The sequence below is a fragment of the Bombus vancouverensis genome, unplaced genomic scaffold (genome assembly GCF_051014615.1).
Source record: "Bombus vancouverensis nearcticus unplaced genomic scaffold, iyBomVanc1_principal scaffold0026, whole genome shotgun sequence".
NCBI classification, from domain to species: Eukaryota; Metazoa; Arthropoda; class Insecta; order Hymenoptera; family Apidae; genus Bombus; species Bombus vancouverensis.
Window position 1 is genome coordinate 667674 of NW_027468917.1, and position 16076 is coordinate 683749.

The 16076-nt window shown below is 37.5% G+C and overlaps 1 protein-coding gene across 1 annotated transcript; it reads left to right on the forward strand.

Annotated features, from left to right (window-relative positions):
• The first annotated feature begins 1096 nt into the window (after positions 1-1096).
• LOC143304200 (uncharacterized) lies at positions 1097-13236 on the forward strand. Its single transcript, XM_076626585.1, has 2 exons — positions 1097-2027; positions 13178-13236. Exons 1-2 carry the CDS (start codon positions 1121-1123, stop codon positions 13195-13197), a joined length of 927 nt encoding a protein of 308 aa, XP_076482700.1. The 5' UTR covers positions 1097-1120; the 3' UTR covers positions 13198-13236.
• Positions 13237-16076: the final 2840 nt, after the last annotated feature.

Genomic DNA, 16076 nt, shown 5'->3' on the forward strand with positions numbered 1-16076 from the left:
TAAATATATATATATATATACTAATATAAATTTTATTAAAAAACTTTAGTTTAAATAAAAATATTTTATTTACAATAGAAAGATTAATTATTAATTAAAATTTTAATAAAAAAATAATTTAATATAAATTAATTATATTTAAATAAATATATATATGTCGGAGATGAAATGAAAACCGGAGCCTTCCCTGTGCGATTTTGAGGAGGCCTTTTAATGCTTTAGCCCAGATTTTATCATAACTGTAATTAAGTAATTGTCATCTGTAATTGTTTGACATTTGTGAAAAGCGAAAGTGGGTTCGAGGTGACAACTGGTCGCTGAACGTAGCCACGGTCACGGGATAAACGTTTTGCCTGACGAAGGTGTGGATCGGTTGTATTGTTCTCCCTAGAAATCACATAGAATTGTACTTTAGAGATGTCGATATAATGGGACACACGTTGTATGAGGAATCAATCTCCAGACAGAAACTGCCTAGCAACGGCGTTTGGATCTTTCTCGATGTTTCCAAGGAGTATATAACAAACTTCTGACAGATATTGCCTAGCAACAACGATTGGAACCTTCTCGATGTTTCCAGCGAGAATATAACAAACAAAATGCAGTCGGATTACGAAAAAGATTTTATGCAGAGGCATTCGTGTGATCGCCTTGGAAAGTGATACATCGAGTAATTTTTTCCGAGTGATTCAGCAAACGTATTTTTTTGTGTTATAAAATTGTTTAAAGTTTTCCCGTTGACCGTGAATTCGTTTGAACCCCGGATCATTGTTTATAGCGTAAATTAAATTCAATATTTGTAAATTTATCAATCGTTAATTTTCATTATTCGTTAAATTAGTAAATCGTAAGATATATTATTCGTTTCTTTTATTGTTCGATAAAACTTATTATTCTTTAATCTAATTAATAATTTAATTTATCATTTGTTAATCAATCATATCATTTATAAAAATTCATTATTCATAATATTTGTAAAACCTTGTTTATTCGTGTAAATATATTCTCTGTTTTGTAAAACAATGGCTAATTCAAACGAAGAATCGTTACGCGCCTTAAATCCTAATGTTACCCGACATCAGAAGTGGGATCAAGCCCAAGTGTCACTTTGGAACAACTCATGAAAATCATGAACCAGATGACTCAGCCTAGGGAGCAAAAGTCGAGTATGGAACCTAAGGATGTAACGTTGTCACGTTTTGATCCTGAAGGCACGGGCGCTGATCCATTCGCGTGGTGCTCATACACAGATGTGATTTTGAAAGACTATCCGATGCAAGATAGTGTGTTACTTTCTGCTTTAAATCGTGCCCTAAAGGGATCTGCTGCACATTGGCTTTCACAAATAGTGCGCGGTGGAAAACTTTCCTGGCCAACGTTTAAGGAACAATTCCTTTCGCGTTTTGGTGGCAGAGAGACAGCCGCCACGGCATTAATAAGGATGTCCAGAGAACGACCGACGGAGATCGAAACTCTAGGAGCTTACGGTAGTCGCCTCCGTTCCATGTTGCAGATAAAGATGCAAGATCTAACGATGCCCGAAGTACTCAATGCCTTAACTCTTTATATGCTAAACTCACAAGATCAACGCTTTCATCGATTAACGCTCGCAAATAATATCAAGACGGAGGAACAATTTTATGAAGAAATGAGAGCTTATCCTTACAACGATCTGCCGGCAACTTTGTTAGGAAATACATCGGAGGAACCTGAAGTTAAACGACGCAAGTTATCGCATTACCGGGTGAAGTGTCATTATTGTGGTACTCTTGGACACAAAATAACGGAGTGTCGCAAGAGGATGCGTAGTGAACAGCGGAAGGATACAAAGGATACAAAGGATACACAACACCAGGAAAGAAACCGTCCAGCTTCATCGTCCAAGGTGGTTTGCTTCAAGTGTCGTGCGGAGGGTCATATCGCACCTGATTGTCCACAACTGCAGAACAGAAAATCCGGCTTCAAGAATGAACGTCGAGTCGACTCCTGTGTGGTAGAGCCTCCAGCTGGTAAATTAAGTCATCTGGGTGAGTCGTACCCATTTTATTTCGATTCCGGAGCCGAATGCTCATTAATCAAAGAATCCGTAGCTTCGAAATTTTCTGGCAAACGAACGACTGATGTAGTAATAATGCGAGGCATAGGGAATACTTGTGTTAACAGTACATATCAGATTTTATCCACTGTATGTATTAACGGTTTTACATTGGAGATAACTTTTCATGCTCTTTCTGATAATTACTTAAAATACGATATCATGATTGGTCGTGAAATTTTGAGCCAAGGTTTTGACGTGAATGTTACACGAAACAGTGTCGATATTTGTAAGACAAAAATAGTTAACGCTTGTAGCAGAGTCGCGGAAGATGTGATCAACATTAATGAGGTCGACACTGATGTAGTTGGTAACGATAAAGATCGATTGATTTCTGTTCTCGAGAAATACAAAGAGTCATTTATTACGGGTTTTCCGCGGAATCGTGTAAATACGGGTCAATTAGAAATTCGTTTAATTGATCCCAACGTTACTGTGCAACGAAGTCCTTATAGACTCAGTGAGGAGGAGCGGGGAATAGTTCGAGAGAGGATAGGTGAACTGATCCGAGCAAAAATCATAAGACCGAGTAATTCACCATTCGCAAGCCCTTTATTACTTGTTAAAAAAAAGAACGGTTCAGATAGATTATGTGTAGATTACCGAGCATTAAATAAAAACACCGTCGCGGATCGGTACCCTCTTCCTCTCATAGCTGATCAGATCGCGAGACTGAGAGGGGCGAAATACTTTATAAGCCTGGATATGGCCAGCGGGTTTCATCAAATTCCTATTCACCCGAATTCGACTGAATATACCGCGTTCGTTACTCCTGATGGTCAATATGAATACATGACGATGCCGTTTGGATTGAAGAATGCACCGTCTGTTTTTCAGAGGGCCATTTTCAATGCCTTAGGTGATCTTGCTTATTCATATGTTGTCGTTTATTTGGATGATGTTTTAATTATTGCCGATACGATAGATCAGGCGTTAGAAAGATTAAACACCGTCCTAGATACCCTCGTAAACGCCGGATTCTCTTTCAACTTTTCTAAATGTTCTTTCTTGAAGACGTCAGTACTTTATCTGGGTTATGTGATTCATAACGGAGAAGTCCGACCAAACCCAGGTAAAGTACAAGCCTTGAGCTCTTTGCCCGCACCAACGACTGTTACACAGCTCCGGCAATTCATTGGTTTAGCTTCTTACTTTCGAAAATTTGTTCCTAAATTCTCACAGGTAATGAAATCTTTGTATGCTCTCACTTCCGGTAGCAAAAACATAAATTGGATGGATAAACATGAAAAAATTAGGCAAAAAGTAATTTCTATTCTGACCAATGAGCCGGTGCTAATGATTTTTGACCCCAAATATCCAATAGAACTACATACGGATGCTAGTTCCGAAGGATTTGGGGCTATCCTAATGCATAGGGTCGAAGGTAAAAATAGAGTAGTTGAGTATTATAGCAAGCGGACTAGCCCTGCGGAATCTAGATATCATTCTTATGAGTTAGAAACGCTGGCAGTGGTAAACGCCATCAAGCATTTTCGTCACTATCTGCACGGTCGGGAATTTCTTGTTGTCACTGATTGTAATTCTCTGAAGGCATCCAGTGACAAGGTACATTTAAATGACAGGGTTTACAAATGGTGGGCTTACCTGCAGACTTTTACCTTTGACATTATGTATCGGGAAGGCAAACGAATGGCTCATGTAGATTTCTTTTCGAGAAATCCCGTAGATCTGGATCATCGTACGATCAACAAAATTGTAGAGAAAGAAATCAATCTATCTGAAATCTCCGATGATTGGTTGTTAGCAGAACAACGTCGCGACCCACAAATCTCTGAGATCGTCCGTAAGTTGCAAAATGAAGAGCTCGCGGAAGATATTGCGAATACGTATGAATTACGGTCTGGTACACTCCATCGGAAAATACAGAGAAAAGGTAGAACTCTTTGCTTGCCCATTGTCCCAAGGGGTTTCAGGTGGTCCGTCATTAATCATGTGCATCAGTCCATTATGCACTTAGGTTGGGATAAAACGCTTGAGAAACTATACGAGTATTACTGGTTTGAAGGAATGGCGAAATATGTTCGCAAATTCGTTGAGAACTGTCATGCTTGTCGAGTTTCGAAGGCTAGTTCAGGTAAAGTACAAGCTGAACTACATCCCATACCTAAGACCAGCATACCCTGGCATACGGTACACATGGATATAACGGGTAAATTAAGTGGTAAGAGTGACTCGAAAGAGTATATCATTGTTTTAGTTGATGCTTTCACGAAATTTGTATACCTGTATCATACTCGTAAATTAGATTCCTTTAATACCATTATAGCACTTAAGTCCGCTATATTTTTATTCGGCAATCCCTGCCGGGTAATAGCAGACCAAGGAAGGTGTTTTACGGGTAAAGATTTCCAAAATTTCTGCCAGAATAGACATATTAGACTTCACTTAATAGCAGCTGGTGCGAGTAGGGCCAATGGACAGGTAGAGCGTGTTATGAGTACGCTGAAAAATATGTTAACGACGGTGGAAACGACCGGGCGATCTTGGCAAGACGCGATTGGGGAAATACAACTGGCTTTGAATTGCACTACCAATCGTGTAACCAAATCAAGTCCTCTAGAATTATTAATTGGGAAGGCAGCTAGGCCCTACGGTTTATTGTTGCCTGATAATATTGAGGAAAAGGAAGTAGACATCTTCAATGTAAGGCAACAAGCGATACGGAACATAGAGACTTGCGCCAGTTATGATAAAGACAGGTTTGACAAAACGAGAGCGAAGATAGTTAGGTTTAATCTCGGTGACTTTGTGTTACGTAAGAACGAGGAGAGAAACCAAACAAAGCTAGATCCGAAATTCAAGGGTCCATTCGTGATAACGGAAGTTTTAGAGGGGGATAGATATATTTTAAAAACTCTAGATGGCAAACGGTCATATAAGGATAGACACGACAAGTTGAGAAAGATGCCAGATGGTTGTATTCCTGCTGAGTTGGATGTCTGCGGTGATGACAGTGTCACAGACGAAATTCGAGCAACTGTATATAACAAACCGAAATTCCGAACGCCTTATCGCGTGTGACCGTCCGGTCAGCACCCGTTCTCAGCCGCTTGAGTGGCATTCGATCACTCCAGCCGTTCTCCGAATTTTACACTAAGTATAAACAAAACCTTCTCCCACTCCAACGAATGGAAGAATATAAATGCTCCCTTCAAAATCATCCAGTCAGTCTAATAAAAAAATTCTTAACTAATCCAAGTATCGAAAGTGTATCATCGCGAACCGAAAAATTGTATAAATTGAGTAAAAAATAAAAAGAACTTAATCTCCTTTTCGGAAATTAACAAGTTCCTTATTTTTACCTTAATTTTACACGACATTTTTGGCGATCCGTGCCAGGATCTATTCACTTCAGTGCAAACGAAATTACGATTTCGGCGTACGCGCATCATTGAAGATCGAAGGATCAACGGACCCAGTGCGAATCTTTGCTACTACGAGGCCCTGCAGCAACTTTCAACGTTCCATTACGGTGAAACTAGACGAGAGGACTACGGTCAGCGCAGAGCAAGCCTACGAATAAGATTCGGAATCTAAAACCAACCAGAGAGGAAACATCCCTGAGACTCCTCAACGGCCATAGCTACTACGGTAAGCTGAAAAATCTGGATTCATTTTCACGATACCGTGTGAGAAAACCCAGTTTCTCAAGCGCTTCGAGTTCAAATAGCAACAGTAGTTCAGAATCAATAAGCTCAATTAGAATCATGCCCACATCACGAAAAGACAAAGTCGAAACTATTGAAACCGTTTCTACAAACGGAGGTACGGACAATTCGATTCGTGCCATACTCGACGTGATACAAAAACAAATTGAAATTCTTGCGCAACGTGTAGAAGAGACACAACGGACGGCCGACAGTGAAAATAAGAAGCGTGCCGCGGAAATAGAACTATTAGGCAAAAATATCTCCAAAATAAAAATAGGACGCGACGCTACTACAGAACTAGGCTCCCTTATTACTATGGACGAATCTGTTGCCGCGAGAGATAGAACTTCCCCACCATGCGTTCCAATTCGAACAGAAGAAGACAACCATCCCTTTTACGAAGACCGTCCACCGCAATTCGCCTCTCCGAGCTTACGGGCCAAAGACGCGATAGTATGTATTCCGCAATTAAACGGCGAAGACAATATCGGAGTAGAAGAATTCATACGCGAAGTACGCGAATTACGAGCCATGTGTAGCGAACCCACGTTACTATTAAAAATGATTAAAATCGGGAAAATCACGGGTAAAGCCGCAATGGCCATCTGCAATATATCGATATACGAATACGGACACCTGTACGATGCCCTAAGACGAAACGTAGCCACCCAAGACTCTGTTAGAGAACATCAAGACCAGCTACGCGAAACGAGACAGCGTCACGACGAAAGTGTGCAAAGTTATATCATCAGGTTCCGCAGAGCACTCAATAAGTTACAATACAGTATAACGAACGAATACCGTGACGAAATTACTAGACGAGCTATGAACGACAGGATTTTAAAAGACTCCGTGATCGATTTTATCCGAGGCCTGAAAGGCGAAATAGGACAATTACTACTCGCCAATCCACCATACAATATCCTTGAAGCCGAAAAGAAAGCCACCGACATCGAGCGATTCTTCAGGGAAGATCGAAATCGACGACTAAAACCAATAGAACGATTACGACTTCCTGAGCAGCTACGACTAACAACCAATAATCCTAATCCGATCACTAAAAAACCAACTCCAACACCCAATCCAATGCCAAGAAGCTTCCGACAAACCGAACAAATACCACTTGCCCAAAGGACACAATTAAAATGCTTCAAATGCAACCAAATCGGACATGTCTCCAGTCAATGTAAAAATTTTCGAACACCCAGCCAATTTCCGAGACCACCAGCAGTCCACAATCTCGAGACACACAAGGAAGAAATAGAGGAACCAATAGACCAGACCTACGAATTAACGCCACAACAGGAAGACTACCCACAGTACTTTTACGATCCGACGGACAGCGACATAAATTCCTCATTGACAGCGGAGCAGGAATTAATATACTCAAGCGAAGATGCGTATTACGACCAAGAATAACAAAAGAACAGAAATTCTCGATGGGACACTCTAAATTTAAAACCAACGAACACGCTTTGATAAAACTATTTGGCAAAACTCTAGAATTTTTTGTGGTAGAAGACAACTTTCCAATTATAGAAGACGGCATACTCGGTTTGCCAGCCCTATCTAAATTCAAATTTGAACTCTCGAATCAACAATTAAAACTTGACAATAATATACTTTTATTGCAACAGGAAAACGACGTACCTCCAAAACAAGCAGTGTCAAAAACAGTCTACCTGGAAGGAAAACCGACAACGATATGCTTTATCAATGGTGGTGAGTGCCCAGCCAAAATGACTAATTTTATCGAAAATTCAAATACGTATGATCAAGTCTCCACGTTTAAAGATTTAGTTAGACTTTCGCATATAGAGAAAACCCTCCGTGAACCAATCGAAAAGATATTGCTGTTCTACCTTGACGTATTCAATCTAGAGACCGACTTATTACCATGCACTAATCTTGCTAAACACACAATAACGTTAAAAGAAAATAAAATCATTAACACAAAATCTTACCGACCGCCTGAATGCCATAAAGAAGAAATCAAACGACAAATGGACGAAATGCTACAAAAGAACATTATAGAACCATCTGATTCTCCTTACAATTCACCAGTCTGGGTAGTACCAAAAAAGGCAGACGCCTCAGGGAAACAGAAATGGCGAATTGTAATAGACTTCAGAAAAATAAACGAACTAACTGACCAGGACGCATATCCATTACCTGACATAGACGACATACTATCCCAACTAGGCAACGCAAAATTCTTCTCAGCCCTCGATTTATCCTCCGGATTCCACCAAATCCCAATGGACATAGACTCTAAAAAGTACACAGCATTCTCCACACCACAAGGACACTATCATTACAATAGGATGCCATTCGGTTTAAAGAATGCACCTGCAACATTTCAACGCATGATGGATACCGCGCTAAGAGGACTCATAAATAAACATTGCTTCGTATATTTAGACGACATTATAATATTCGGACAGTCGATTGAAGAGCACAATAGCAACCTCGCGATAGTATTGCAACGCCTACGCGAACTCGGACTCAAAATACAGCCGGACAAGTGCGAATTTCTCAAACCAGAATTAGAATATCTTGGACATATAGTAACCGCCGAAGGTGTAAAGCCAAATCCCAAAAAATTAGAAGCCGTTAGCAATTTCAAACAGCCACGTAATCCCACAGACATCAAATCGTTCTTAGGACTAGCAGGTTATTACCGTAAGTTCATCAGAAACTTTTCTAAGATCGCGAAACCATTGACCGAACTTACAAAAAAGGAGACACCATTTCATTGGACAGATAAAACCCAGGAAGCATTCCAGACATTAAAAGACAAACTCTGTTCATCACCCGTACTAAAATTCCCAGACTTTGCGAAACCATTCACATTAACGACTGACGCCAGTAACGAAGGTATAGGTGCAATCTTATCACAGGACGGACATCCATGTTGTTATATCTCGCGAACTCTAAACCCACCGGAACGAAATTATTCCACTACAGAAAAAGAACTTTTAGCAATAGTATGGGCCGTGAAACGCCTCCGACAATATCTGTTAGGACGGAAATTCCTCATCCGAACCGATCACCAAGCACTAAAATGGTTACAGAATTGCAAAGACCCCTCATCACGCTTGATGAGATGGCGATTAAAACTAGAAGAATACGAATACGACATAGAATACACGAAAGGAAAAGATAATACTGCAGCCGACGCACTATCTAGAATACATGTTCTGACCAGACGACGCGAAAATTTGAACATAGAACTCGATAAAAAATATCACGATTGGGAAAAATCTACCGACGCGTTACCCAAAATTCTCAAAATGACTCCGAACCGTAAATCTTTCTATCAATTATCCAAAACAGAGCTAGGAAATTACGACAGAATCGAATGGTTAACTAAATTAAACGAAATTATTCATATAAACGAAAAGATAGGTATAGGCGACGACAGTTTCACAGAGACCGAAAAGAACGCGATCAAACAAATTTTACTATTCCTGAACGACACCGTAAAAGAATTAAATTTTGCATGGGAACCAATTCAAACATATAGCGACGAAGAAATAGACGAATTATTGAAAGAAAATCACGATTTAGTAGGACACCCCGGTATACAAAAGACATACGATCGCATTCGTGAACGGCACAGAGTACCAGATTTGATGAAACGTATACAACAACATATAGAATCATGCGACACCTGTCAAACATCTAAAACTACACGTATCAGACCGCGCGAAGAACCTTGTATCACCGACACACCCCTCGAACCAAACGATAAAATTGCTATGGACTTATTAGGCCCACTGAAAAAGACGAAAAAAGGCAATCAGTACATTCTATCCATACATGACGAATTGACAAAATACTTAATACTCGTACCACTAAAAACTCAGCAAACGGAAACAATTTGGAACGCACTCTTGAATCATTACATTTACATCTTTTCCGCTCCAAAAAAGATATTAACTGACCGCGGACAGAATTTTATATCTAGTTTAATGCAACAGTACGAAGACGCGTTCAAAATCAAACATATCAAAACGACATCCTTCCACCCACAAAGTAACGGATCGTTAGAACGGACACACGCAGTAATAACAGACATGTTAAAATCGATACAGCGAAATTCGGATGAAGAATGGGACGATCAACTTAACTTTGTATGCCTTGCATATAACACAATGATACACGACTCTACTGGTTACACGCCATTCGAACTCACATTCGGACACCAAGCCAATCTTCCCTCCACAATATCCAAGAATCCCCAACGCACATACGCAGACGAAGTCACGTTCCGCAAAAAGGAATGGGACTCTAGACTCCGACACGCTCGCGAAACATTGATCAAAAGTAAACAGCGATATCAGCGCGATCAAAAACGTAAAATTATAAAACCTCAATCAGTTTTCAAAGAAGGAGACTCTGTTTTAATACATAACGATCATAAAAGGCATAAACTTGATGTGGAATGGTTAGGACCGTACACGATTGATAAAGTATGTACTCCATACTATCTGATTCAAGACAAAAAGATACACGGTAATCGTTTAAAACCTTACTTTCCAGGTCGACGCTCCTCTTTGCCGGAATAGTATCCGCGCAAATAAATATTACACCATTAGAAGGAAACTCTGTATTCGTAGAAAACATAGGAAAAGGATATTTATACAGCGACACTGCCAATGTAATAGTAGGATTAGACACTAGCGACATATACGAACAGATAAGCGCAATAGAATCATATAAATTAACAATAGACTCACGTGCAATCAGCAAACAATACGTCGAAGAGTTAGGCGGATTACAAAATCGCATCAATAACCTAAAACAACTCGCAAAACACTTGAAAGCGTTAACACATACCCGGAGCACACGAGGTTTGCTTAACATCATAGGTTCCGTATCGAAAAGTCTGTTCGGGACTCTCGACGATGATGATCTTACGCTCATAAACAAAAATATGGACAAACTATTCGATGATAATAATAAAATCAAGACCATAATAGCTAATCAAACAGCACTTATTAGAAAAATTGTAAACTCAGAAAACCTAAACCACTTAGAGAGATCATATAGTGATATATTAAAATTACAACAGCAGGCAAATATCGATAGATCTATGCTTAAGATGATCATGAAAGTCGACACCGCGATGCAAACTTTACACTTCCAATTAGATGAAATACTTAACGTCATGATATTAGGCAAACAAGGAATAATTAGTCCACAAATACTTGACCCCAATGAATTCATAGAAAATTACGCCAAGGCAATAGGTAGCCAGATGTACAACACCGCGATTTCTGCCAAAACCGAACATTTTCAATTCATACTCGACATCAGTGATCTTAAAATCTTCACAATAGATGACAAAATATTTTTCAAAATCATAGTACCTTTAGTCTCTAACACAGAATGGAACATATTACAAGTATATCCTATCCCGAGTAAAAGAAATGGAGTATTTTTGGCTCCAGTAGTCGAACATCAGATATATTTAACTTCAGGTCTTTCATTTATAAACGCTGATATCGAGTATTTCAACAAACTTTGTAAGAATCGAGCCGGAACCACTATATGCAAACAAACACTACCAATCCATGACAGAAATTCAAAAACCGATTGTCGCAGCGAAATAATAAATTTCAAACCACACATTGGACATTGTCAAATAACTGTACTTAAGATTGAAGACATTAGCTTTATACCGCTCAAAACTAGCAACTGTTACATTGCGATACCAGCAAATCCGATAGAAATAGACACAATTTGCCAAACGAAACATACCTTACAAAAACTTGACAAGCCTTCCATCATAAGAGCTAACACTTCTTGCGATATATTGTACAAAGACGAACACATGCGTATAGGCGAAACAAAAAACGAAGTCATATACGAAATCAAAACAAAAACCCTAGCGCTCAAAACAAACGATAGTTTCACTCATCTATTAGATAAACTCGAGCGAGCACCGAAAATAATAGATAATTTACAAGGCTATAAAACAACGATCGATAAAATAGGCGACGAGATAGAAACTCTTAATTTCGAACACAGAATTAAAAATATACAGTATTGGGGACTGACCACGCTCCAGATATTAGGGTACATAGCATTAGGCATACTAGGTATATATGGATTAAACAAAATAGGGGTATTCAAATGCATCAGGAAATGTATACCGAACAAATTATGTATCAATTTATTTTGCTGCCGAAATGAAACTGTAATCAACAGCCACAATGCGACAGCCCCACCAGTACCACTCACCCTGGGCTCAACACCCAACATCTATATTCCAACCAACACATACCACTCAGATGGAGAGGAGGAATCAGCTGTAATTTTCAAGCCACGTCAAGTCCGATTCCACAAAAGTCTTCTGAAGAAAACTTGAGGGATCAAGTTCAATCTAAGAAGGGGGGAATGTCACAGACGAAATTCGAGCAACTGTATATAACAAACCGAAATTCCGAACGCCTTATCGCGTGTGACCGTCCGGTCAGCACCCGTTCTCAGCCGCTTGAGTGGCATTCGATCACTCCAGCCGTTCTCCGAATTTTACACTAAGTATAAACAAAACCTTCTCCCACTCCAACGAATGGAAGAATATAAATGCTCCCTTCAAAATCATCCAGTCAGTCTAATAAAAAAATTCTTAACTAATCCAAGTATCGAAAGTGTATCATCGCGAACCGAAAAATTGTATAAATTGAGTAAAAAATAAAAAGAACTTAATCTCCTTTTCGGAAATTAACAAGTTCCTTATTTTTACCTTAATTTTACACGACAACAGCGACGGTGATAATAACGATGCGAGCACATTGATCTCTGGGAATCATTAACGCCGCATTGTGGTCATAGTAATATACCCAGTGTAGTGTAAGCGCCTTTTTATAATACTCCCAGTGTAGTGTATGCGCCTTTTATAATTCTCCCAGTGTAGTGTGTGCGCCTTTTATAATTCTCCCAGTGTAGTGTATGCGCCTTTTATAATACTCCCAGTGTAGTGCTTGTATTTTTATAATATCCTCACTGGTGCCCTGCGCTTTCTATAATATCCTCACTGGTGCCCTGCGCTTATTATAATATCCTCACTGGTGCCCTGTGCTTTCTATAATATCCTCACTGGTGTCTTGTGCTTTTTGTTATGCATCCAACGTGGTTATGTGATTCAACAAACTGAGATCTTTGTGTGGAGTCGAAAATGATCTGTCGTGTCATTGCGGTCTGACTGGTGATTTACGGAGTGCAACTGGTACTTTGAATACAAACTATAACACTAATTTGAGTTCTTTTTCATTTCCTTGCTTGTCAAATTTTTGAACAGAGCTTTGTTGCTGAATTGGACCCTTGACTTATTTGGAACATCTAATCGAATGGTAAATAATATCAGTTACACCGAGTCTAATGTTAAAACTCTGTATTTTAGCTGCACACGAGGACGTGTGATAGTCAGTATGGCCGTGTCGGAGATGAAATGAAAACCGGAGCCTTCCCTGTGCGATTTTGAGGAGGCCTTTTAATGCTTTAGCCCAGATTTTATCATAACTGTAATTAAATAATTGTCATCTGTAATTGTTTGACATTTGTGAAAAGCGAAAGTGGGTTCGAGGTGACAACTGGTCGCTGAACGTAGCCACGGTCACGGGATAAACGTTTTGCCTGACGAAGGTGTGGATCGGTTGTATTGTTCTCCCTAGAAATCACATAGAATTGTACTTTAGAGATGTCGATATAATGGGACACACGTTGTATGAGGAATCAATCTCCAGACAGAAACTGCCTAGCAACGGCGTTTGGATCTTTCTCGATGTTTCCAAGGAGTATATAACAAACTTCTGACAGATATTGCCTAGCAACAACGATTGGAACCTTCTCGATGTCTCCAGCGAGAATATAACAAACAAAATGCAGTCGGATTACGAAAAAGATTTTATGCAGAGAGGCATTCGTGTGATCGCCTTGGAAAGTGATACATCGAGTAATTTTTTCCGAGTGATTCAGCAAACGTATTTTTTTGTGTTATAAAATTGTTTAAAGTTTTCCCGTTGACCGTGAATTCGTTTGAACCCCGGATCATTGTTTATAGCGTAAATTAAATTCAATATTTGTAAATTTATCAATCGTTAATTTTCATTATTCGTTAAATTAGTAAATCGTAAGATATATTATTCGTTTCTTTTATTGTTCGATAAAACTTATTATTCTTTAATCTAATTAATAATTTAATTTATCATTTGTTAATCAATCATATCATTTATAAAAATTCATTATTCATAATATTTGTAAAACCTTGTTTATTCGTGTAAATATATTCTCTGTTTTGTAAAACAATGGCTAATTCAAACGAAGAATCGTTACGCGCCTTAAATCCTAATGTTACCCGACATATATATATGAGTGTGTGTGTGTATATATATATATATATATTATTTATATATATATGAGTGTATATGTGTGTATAAAATATTTTAAAGAATTATTTTTTTATTAAAATTTTAATTAATAATTAATCTTTCTATTGTAAATAAAATATTTTTATTTAAACTAAAATTTTTTAATAAAATTTATATTAGTATATATATATATATATTTATATTCATATTTATATATTTTTTATCCTATTTTTATCTATTTTTTATTCTAATTTAAAACTTATTAACAATATTATTATATATATTTTATTTATAAAAAATTTAATTTTAATTAAAATTTTATTCTTTCCGTTTATTACGACCCAAGGCTTACTGTAGGCCGTGTTCCTAACCGTCGCAAACAGATCGTCTTACATGACCGTCGAGATATACACAAAGTAGCGATAAACGCATAGTTGTCGTCAAGCAGCGAGTTCCAGAAACATCTATTCGCCTTCGGTGCGTTATTTTATCCGCATAAAGAAAGAAGCTGGTATACGTGATCATAGGCGCGAACGGTGGCGTGATCCGAGCGTAGTGGGGGTCGTATCTCAGAGAAGACAAAGGACAAAATGGAAGGGCAGTCAGTGGCAAATGAGAATTCAAACGGGATGCATCGAAAGGTTCAGACGAATAAAATCAAAGTAGCTTAGTCTAACGAATACATCGAGAAATATCATAAAATCGGGTCAAATTACTGTAACAAACTAATTGTATCATCGTTAAATCATTTGTGACGTATTCATTATAACTTTAAATATCGTTAAATATACACGTTTATATTAACCGTGTTAATTCAAAGTTAAAATCATTTGAACTATCTCTGTTATTCTAAACGAAACAGGGGAACGACTAATTCGCGGCGTCGATTATCATAATCGTAGCAAAAATTTACGTCTCCCGCTCACACGTTTCCCTCGCGACCGCGTCTCTACGCGAACGGTCGTAACATTTGGTCCTTCGAGCCGGATCACGAGCATTGGACGATCAAGTGAACAGAGATACAGCAGTAAATCATACAATGACACATGATCACATCATCATCAGCATCGCAGCAACCGTTAGCGGCGAACCTCGCGCCAACAACTAGAGGGTCAACTTCCGCAAGGAAATGTCTTGCACGCCAAATCAGACACACACAGTGACGAGCAACGTTTCAATTCGCGACAACAAGGTATGTTCGTTCATGTAAGACGATCTGTTTGCGACGGTTAGGAACACGGCCTACAGTAAGCCTTGGGTCGTAATAAACGGAAAGAATAAAATTTTAATTAAAATTAAATTTTTTATAAATAAAATATATATAATAATATTGTTAATAAGTTTTAAATTAGAATAAAAAATAGATAAAAATAGGATAAAAAATATATAAATATGAATATAAATATATATATATACTAATATAAATTTTATTAAAAAATTTTAGTTTAAATAAAAATATTTTATTTACAATAGAAAGATTAATTATTAATTAAAATTTTAATAAAAAAATAATTTAATATAAATTAATTATATTTAAATAAATATACATATATATGAGTGTGTGTGTGTGTATATATATATATATTATTTATATATATATGAGTGTATATGTGTGTATAAAATATTTTAAAGAATTAATTATTAATTAAAATTTTAATAAAAAATAATTTAATATAAATTAATAATATTTTAATAAATGTATTTATATATATATATTATGTGTGTGTATGTGCGTATTCTAAATAAATATGTAAATATTTTATATTTTAAAAATAAAGATAATTTAATAAAAAATTATATTTAATGTAATTTGCATATTAAATTTTGATTTTAAAAGAATTAATAATATTAATAATATAAAATAAATTTTATAACGATTTTTTAATTAATTATATTTTTGTATTAATAAATAATGATTTAAAATTAAAAATT